At 44.2% G+C, this 9,146-nt stretch overlaps 1 protein-coding gene across 1 annotated transcript; it reads left to right on the top strand.

Annotated features, from left to right (window-relative positions):
• Positions 1 to 238: 238 nt before the first annotated feature.
• LOC124701629 (polyol transporter 5-like) lies at positions 239 to 2,464 on the top strand. Its single transcript, XM_047233720.1, has 2 exons — positions 239 to 538; positions 624 to 2,464. Exons 1-2 carry the CDS (start codon positions 418 to 420, stop codon positions 2,057 to 2,059), a joined length of 1,557 nt encoding a protein of 518 aa, XP_047089676.1. The 5' UTR covers positions 239 to 417; the 3' UTR covers positions 2,060 to 2,464.
• The last annotated feature ends 6,682 nt before the right edge of the window (positions 2,465 to 9,146 follow it).

Below are 9,146 nucleotides of genomic sequence, written 5' to 3'. Positions count from 1 at the left end.
CTTCCTAAGCTTGCGTTATTAATTAGTGTATTCACTGGCTCATGGCCGAAGCTATACGTAGTAGCATACATTTGAGGACGACAGTCCATATCAATTTCCATTCGTATACTTAAATTTGCCGCTACAGCGAACAAGCACTTATTGCTTGAGCTTTCTTTGCTTCAGTGATCACAGGCAGGTCCTTATATAAACCGTGCAGAAGCTATTTCCCACACCACATTTCGATCGTAGCTAGCTAGCTAGCTAGCAGAGCAGTGAGGAGTGAAGCTGCCACGCCCATTCGCTAGAGACCTATAGTACAGAGTACAGGCAATAATAGAGCAGTTAGCCAGGGCCTGAACTGATCAAGACACGAGCCGGTTAAGTACCTAGGTCCAGATTACCACAAACGCCTCATCTTCAAACCGATCGATCGCCATGAGCACGGACACGGACGCCGTGCCGGTGGCCGTGGCGCCGGCGAAGCGCCCTTCCATCAACAAGTACGCCTTCGCCTGCGCCCTCCTCGCCTCCATGAACTCCGTCCTCCTCGGATATGGTACGTGCATTTCCACTCCTAACTACCACCATGTCCGTACGTGCATGTTCTTGACGTGGGTTGTGCGCACGGCATGATCGAGCAGACATCTCGGTGATGAGCGGCGCTCAGCTGTTCATGAAGGAGGACCTGAAGATCACGGACACCCAGATCGAGATCCTGGCCGGCGTCATCAGCATCTACTCGCTCTTCGGTTCGCTGGCGGCGGGGCTGACGTCCGACTGGCTGGGCCGGCGGTACACCATGGTGCTCGCGGCCGCCATCTTCTTCACTGGCGCCCTCGTCATGGGTCTCGCCCCCAACTACGCCTTCCTCATGGCCGGCCGCTTCGTGGCCGGCATCGGCGTCGGCTACGCGCTCATGATCGCGCCCGTGTACACCGCCGAGGTGGCGCCCACCTCCAGCCGCGGCTTCCTCACCACCTTCCCGGAGGTGTTCAACAACTTCGGCATCCTCCTGGGCTACGTCTCCAACTTCGCCTTCGCGCGCCTCCCCGTCCACCAGAGCTGGCGCGCCATGTTCCTCGTCGGCGCCGTGCCGCCCGTCTTCCTCGGCTTCGCCGTGCTCGCCATGCCGGAGTCCCCGCGCTGGCTCGTCATGCGCGGCCGCATCGAGGACGCGCGCCGCGTGCTCCGGAGGACCTCCGACTCGCACGAGGAGGCCGAGGAGCGGCTCCTCGACATCAAGCGGGTCGTCGGCATCCCCGCCGACGCCACCGACGCCGACGACGTGGTCGCCATAGTGCGCGCCAACGAGGCCGCGCGCGGGCAGGGGGTGTGGAGGGAGCTGCTCATCAACCCGAGCCGGCCCGTGCGACGCATGCTCGTGGCGGGGCTCGGCCTCATGTTCATCCAGCAGGCCACGGGCGTCGACTGCGTCGTCATGTACAGCCCGCGGGTGTTCGAGGCCGCCGGCATCAAGTCCAAGACCAACTCGCTGGGGGCGTCCATGGCGGTGGGCGCCTGCAAGACCTTCTTCATACCCATCGCGACGCTCCTCCTCGACCGCATCGGGCGGAGGCCGCTGCTGCTGGCCAGCGGCGGCGGGATGGCCATCTTCCTCTTCACGCTCGCCACGTCCCTGCTCATGCTGGACCGTCGGCCAGAGTCGGAGGCCAAGGCGCTGGGCGCCGTGAGCATCGCGGCGATGCTGTCGTTCGTGGCGTCGTTCGCGTCGGGGCTGGGCCCGGTGGCGTGGGTGTACTGCTCGGAGATCTACCCGCTGCGGCTGCGCGCGCAGGCCGCCGCCATCGGGACGGGGCTGAACCGGCTCATGGGCGGGGCCACCACCATGTCCTTCCTCTCGCTCACCCACACCATCACCATCGCCGGGGCGTTCTACCTCTACGCCTGCATCGCCGCCGCGGGGTGGGTGTTCATGTACTTCTTCCTGCCGGAGACGATGGGCAGGAGCCTGGAGGACACCGGGAAGCTCTTCGGCAAGGACACGGACGACGACGTCGACGGCGTCGTGCGCCATGAGCGCAAGAAATCTACTGAGCTCATCGGCGCTCCACAGTAACAGCGAGTAAGCTATGTCGCCCTTACGTCCGTACACTTGTCGTGCTTGTGTTGTGTGGTCGAAGGAAGCTACCTCTAGATTCCGGACACGTTGGTTAGATTCCAAAGCTTTTGGACTTGGTGCAGAGTGGTCGATCGTGTAGGGTCACCCAGCGCTCTACCTCTACGGGGTGAAAGGTCACAAGATATTCCAATTTACGCACGCGTGATGAATCCACGTAGAAAGTTCACGTTCACCGGCCACTGTGATGCGCACTGGCTGCGCAGCCTGATCTTTTCACCGGGTAGGTTTAGTGTGTCATTGATGCTGCACGAGTGTGTACAGACCTGTGTTGTGCTATAGTATGACAGAGTCATCCATGTGTAGTTCAATTTGTGAAGTTTGTTGCTCACTTCTTGTTTTCCATTTTTGTTATTGTAGCCAAACTAAAGAACTTCGTTCAGAAAATGATGCCGTAGATTTGTATAGTTATGAGTGTATCTATACACTCGATCACGTTTAGATATATGTGTACCTAGGCAAATTTTGGCATCTTTTTCTGGACGGAGGGAGTACTAGTTATTGAGAAAAACTCTGGCCTTTATGGTAGTTCAAAATCGACTGACAATTGAGTTAGTTCTAGCTTAACTCTAATACCGTTTGATTTACATCGTGATTCGTGCACATGAAAAATGCACATGAATGTGTATTTCCACTTTTTTCGAGTGCATATAAATCGCACAGGGATTTAAACAAAACCTAGAATTAAGTTAGTTCTAGTTCAATTGAGAACTAGCCCGGTCCAAATTCTAGGTACTTCCACTAGCTTGCTCATTCATATTTCATCTTCTTTTGCCGATGTCCTCTACCCCTTGATTGGGCTGAGGCTATCTACCTAATTCAATCCATCCCGACTTCACCCTCGAGGAGCTTTGGATCGCGGTCCATTCTACAAGAGATGTGTCTGTCTCGGGCCTAGCGAGTTTGGCCCTGATTTTTTTTTTAAAGATAACCTCTTATCCTGTCCTTTCTCTCTAATTTCCATTGCTTAAAGCCGACATTCGACCCATTACTAAGTCAACATTGTCCTCCTTCATATAAAAAAAGATTATAGCAAACAAGTCAGATAACCTTTATCCTATCTCCCTCCAAAAACAATAACATGAAATTCTGCATTAAATACCTGACTCTCCGCCTTAGGATCCAGATCCCCTCTCATGTCTATGCCGATAAAACTAGCATTCTCTCTGGCCTCTTCAACACCGAGAACTGCGCCTATGCCGCCAATATCATTTAACTTTTCCACAAGAGCTTGGCCCTGGCATTGATCTTTAAGCTTGCTTATGCAAAGCCTTTGACTCCATCAGTTGGGAAGCTCTTGATGCTATCTTGCAAGCTAATGGCTTTCCCAAGCAAAAGTGGGACTAGATCTCGCTTATAAATTGTCCTAGTAAAATTGTAGTGTTGCTTAATGCCTTGCTCGGGAATTCGATCTAATGTCTATGAGGTGTTCACCAACGTGATTCCTTGCCCCTGTTCCTTCATCGTGCCGATGTCCGCATCTAATTCTTTGAGCTTCTAGTGATGGTATACTTTCCCATTCTTTTGTCACATGTCCTGTCCGCCAATACATAGATCGATAGACGGCACCCTCATCATTCTCCGTGTCATCTTGGAGAATGTCATAACGCTTAAGAACATACTTGACTCGTTTTCCCCCGCCATTGGCTTTCACAATAATTTCAATAAAAGCACATTTGTGCCTCTCCTTATCGCTCAGCCTAATGTCATGACCATAATGGCCGCATTCGGCTACCCATTTTTCTCTCTTCCCCAACTTATATTGAGCTCTTTCTCTTTAGGCACAAACTATATGTCGTTGACTTGGCCCCAATCATTTCTAAATGTGGTAGGTATCTTGATGGCTTGCACGAAAATTACACCCCCATCAGTAGCTGCCACATTCTTGTCAACTCAGTTCTCTCCTCCCCATTTACCATGTAATGAGTGTCGGGATCCTCCATATGGGTACTATTGATGCCATCGATAAGCATCGTCATGCATTCCTATGCACATGTGCAGATTTATGCAATGGTGGAAATTTCAAAGTCGCTTAGGTTTGCACCCCCACGGGTCCAATAGGGTTTCAGGTTCTATGTCTTGCCTCTCAAAACATCTCATTGTCACTAAATTCCTTAATAAGCTAGACCATGTGTCTTCCGCCCCATGGTCTATGTGGCTCCGTTGATTCTATGTGTGGTATCTCTCTCCCGTGGCCTTGGAAAGTCGCACTTCCTTGACATTCCCTTGTGGAAGGATGTCCTCTCCACTCTCCCGCCTTCCGCTCCAAAGCCATTACCGTAATGCTTTTGTTGGCTAGTAGATTTCTCGTCATCGTGCGCATACCTCCTGCCCTAACAACTCAGGTCCCCCCATCATCTCCAATAGGGGCTCAAACTTCCTTATCCCTTGTATTTCGTGTCTAGCCTCTTCCGAGCTCTGTTTCGTTAACTCCATCATCGAGGGTGTAACTTTTGAACCAAACGAATGCGGCAGAGTTTTAATTGTTTCACTAACAAAGTTGTCTCAAACAAGGACCCTAGCCTATTATTTTAGACAACTGCAAAATGATGAGCATGCAAGTCGTGTTTGGAGGAAATGCACTCCTTAACAAATGCATGATTTTCAAAATGGCCCGTGCATCATCGATCAAAGGGTCTGCACCAACAACATGCGCTTCTTGTTCTCCCGCGTATTGTCGCCTGCCTGCGTGCTCGTGCTACCCCTCCGATGACGACGTCAACCAAGGATATGGTGTTTTGGCTCATAGGTCTAAATGCTCATATTATAAAAATGTATTTAAAAGTTAAAAAAACTGAATTTTTTTACGATTGTACATCAGGATATGCTATGATCACACAAAATTTTATGAGAAAGGGACATTATTTCTAGTCTGTGTAAGAAGATAAAAAAATGTCTTGTGAGAATCTATGTAGGAGCATTATAAATTGTATTTTTTTACACAAATCACATCATATTTTCTCAAAATTTTGTGGACGGACATAGAATGTCTGGATATACACCTAGAATTTCTTTTGAGATATTTTTTACATTAATTCTTAAAATATACATTTTTTAGGCAGTGGTTGTATCTACACCTATAAGCCAAAAGGGATATTCGGTCAACCACCTCCTTCTTTACCGGTGGAGGAAATATGGAACGTTCGCCTTTGGACCTACCATTGCCAGGATGCCGATGTTTAAGATTTTTCAGTTTTTTGGTTTAACACCTTTGATCCTCCCTCCTCCATAGATCAACTGTTTTGTAATCTGACTATGTACTCCTTTCGATGTTAGCATGAAGAGGTGCTCCCTCCAACCCATATTACTTGATGCTAATATAGATGTATCTAGATACATTTTAGTTGTATATACGTCCATTTTAAGATCAACTAACATGAATCGGAGGGAGTAGTTAAAAGAGGGGCAAATTATTTACAAGGCAACTTATTAACTCATAGCAACTTTCGTCTAACAGTCACTCTAATTTCAACTATAAACAACAACTAGATCGAAATATAACTTATTCACTTTTTGGTTACTCCTTTTGTCATGCTAATCGATTGAGCAACATGTGATGAATCGTTCCTTTGAGTTTCAGACGTTTGTCCTGGATCGTTAGCAAAGGCCATGTGATCCTGCGTGCGCTAAATCCCCAAGGACGTCAGAAGATACACCATCGTACCTGACATTAGGTCCGGGGTGCACGTCTCAGGAGCTCCGTCAGTTGAGTGTCAAGTGTAAGACAGGTCTAAGATGGCAGGCCGCCGGTAGGCATGGCATTCGTAGCTCTAGTACGTACGTACGGGTCACCTATTCTGCACTATTCATGCCGATGACAGATTGCAATGCTGAAGGTACACCCTACCTAACCTTTTTCGATTGGTACTCTGAAACTACAGGCACCCATTTCCACGGTATAGGGCTGTAGGCTGCATCAGATTTTACAAGACGGAAACCACCACAACACGTAAGTTTGGAGATCGTCGGCGGAGCAATGGGTAAATTGCCGAGGCGGCGATCAAATACTTTCTCTTTTTCGTTCAAAAGATGTACCCTTTATTTCATGGACTTCGCGCTATTGCAGGAGAATGTCGGGCCTTGCTACACGCTACGAGTCCACCTCCGGTAATGCTGCCAGTGTCGGGCCGCTATTGGGCTAAGAGAAAAACACTTTCTCGCATCTCCCTGTCACGTTTCAACCTGGATATGGGTATTCTTTTTAGGTGAATCCTATTCGCTGCAACCATTAGGCAACGACGACGATTAGTCGGCGGATCCTATACACCGACCAGGTCGGTGTATACCCGACGCCGCACATCTCTATATGGGCCGGACCTAATTAGCATTTTCGGGAATTTGCCTCTTTTCGTTTCTGTTCTCTTCTTTCTTTCTTTTTTTTTCTGTTGGTTTTTCTGTTTCTTTTTCTCCTTCAGATTCGAAAATTATTATGATTCAAAAAATATTCAAATTTGAAAAATGACCATATTCGGAAATTCAAAAAAAATTCTGATACGGAATTTGTTCAAAGTGAAAATTTGTTCAAAATAGAAATTTGTTTAAATTTGAAAATTGTTCAAATTTAAAATTTGTTCAAATTTGAAAAATGTTCTAATTAAAAAATGTTCAAATTTGAAAATTGTTTAAACTTATAAATAGTTTAGATTAAAAATTGTTCAAACTTAAAATTTGTTCAAATTTAAAATTGATTCAAATTCGAAAATTGTTTGGATTCGAAATTTGTTCAAAGTTAAAATTTGTTCAAAATAGAAATTTGTTCAAATTTGAAAATATTCAAATTGTAAAAATTAACAGAAAAAAGAAAAATGTTACCTGATGCTGTTGGGCCGGGCCCATCAAGCCACGTCGGACCAGCGGTGCACCTTCTGCTTCGTAATAACAACCAGTCGAAATCGGAGGGTGTGCGGCTCCTCGCTCGCCACTGACCAGGTCGGTGTAAAGTACCTCCCCGATTAGTCCGGCGACCAGGTCAGCTTGTACTGCACTTCGCACACCTCCGTGCGCGGTACAGGCCGACCCAGTTAGGTCCAGGCCGTCTTCTTTTTCAATTTTTGTTCTGTTTTATTTTTCATTTTCTTTTCTGTCTCTTTTTTCTGTTTTTTTGCATATTTAAAAATTAGAATTTGGAAAATATGCAGATTATCAAAATTTCATATTTTAAAAAATAAATAAATTTAAATTGATTAAATTAAAAATTGAAAATGGAAAACAATTAATCTTGACAATTGTTCAAGTTAGGAAAATGTACAAACTCGAAAATATTCAATTTTGAAAAAAATTCAAATTTTAAAAATGCTTAAATTTGAAAAATGTTCAATATTCTTTTTCCCATCGGCGCGAAGTGGGATTTTCGGATTTCTAGTTTTAGTTGTCCTTTTCAATTTCTGCTGGTTTTTTTTGTTTTGTTTTCCTTCAGTTTGCCTATTATGTTTTTTTTTTGCAGATTTTAAATTTTATTCTATTTTTTAAATTTTACTTTTTTTTATGTTAATTTTTTTTCCAAATCGGACATTTTCAAATTTTCAACATTTTATAAATCTAAACATTTTTAAATCTTATTTACTCCAGTTTGAAATTTTAAGAAAAAATTAGATATCATTAAAACTTAAACATTTTATAATATTTATACATCAAAAAAAAAACAAAAGAAAGAAAAATTAACATGGGTCGAACCCATCTTAGTATATGAGGCAAACGATCCTAAAGCGACCTTCGGTCCCCGTCAGCTCGCGCGTGCAAGTGGCAAGAACAAAGTCCAAATTGATGTTATTGATTTGGGTAGATGGCCACGAAGGTCTAGAAAAAAAAATATATACCTGTCAACACGGTGCATTTCGTTTACGCTGCATATCAGGGACACGTATGGACATGACCCATTATATACTGAGGTAGCACATCGCTAATAGTTTTTTTCATTTTTTTTTGTCACCGATAGAGTTTTGCCTGATTTTTTGGTTGATGTTTGTTTGCTGGTTTTCTTGTTTGTTTTTCTGTTCGGTTTTGTGATTCTAAATTTTCATACTTTTGAAAATAAGTTCAGATTTTTAAAAGTGGACTTAAATAGCATTTAGATTTTAGAAATTGTTCAGATTTTAAAATGTTTATTTAAAAAATCAGGTTTCCGAAATATTTAGATATTGAAAAACACAAAAAACAAAATGACAAGGAAAATGGAAACAACATGAGCCCTGATGGGCCCGCGACCCAACTGGACGCCCCTTACCCGCGGGATGGGTCGTGTTTCCATATGTCGCCACAACGAGCCAACGAGCGGTTAATAAGCATTGCCAACACGCGTCCACAAGGCCAATCCTATACACCAACCACGTTAGTGTTTACCAAATACCGCACACCCTTGATCGGGTATTAGGCCTAGCGCATTTTTTCTTTTTCTTCATATTTTGGGCTTTCTGTATTTTTTTATTTTACTTATTTAATGTTTTGTTTGCTTTTCTTTTCTGTTTTTTCCTTTTCTTTTCAAATTTGAATTTGAAAAATGTTTAAATTTGAAAAAAATTCCAATTTAGAAATTGTTCAAATTTGAAAATTTTCATATTTCGAAATGTCAAATTCATAAAATATTCATACGTAAAAAAAAAAAAATTGGAACATATTTGTTTTCGAATTTTAGAAAATATTCAAATTTAAAATATGTGCATATTCAAAAAAAATACATATTTTTAAAAATTAGATTTTGGAAAAGATAGTTGACGAAAAATGTTCGGACTAAAAAATTTGAAATTTAAAAATGTAAAAAAGAGAAAAGAAAAATAGAAAAAGGAAAAACAAAAAGGCGACGATGGGTCAGCCCAACACGCAACCTAGGTTGTGCGGCACGTGGTAATGGCCGACCAAGGTCGGTGTATAGCACCTCATCCATAGGACCATTTTGTGGGCGTCCAGGTACGATTTCTTTTAGGGCATCTCCAAGGGACGACGCATTTTGGACACAATTTTAAAAGTGGTCACATGTCCGCATGCGTGTGCTCCTTTTCAGCGGCAGAGACATATTTTTTGATCGCATGAG

The sequence above is a fragment of the Lolium rigidum genome, chromosome 3, assembly GCF_022539505.1.
Source record: "Lolium rigidum isolate FL_2022 chromosome 3, APGP_CSIRO_Lrig_0.1, whole genome shotgun sequence".
NCBI classification, from domain to species: domain Eukaryota; kingdom Viridiplantae; phylum Streptophyta; class Magnoliopsida; order Poales; family Poaceae; genus Lolium; species Lolium rigidum.
The sequence above is the reverse complement of the archived record's forward strand: the minus strand, read 5'-3'. Positions and strand labels throughout refer to the sequence as shown.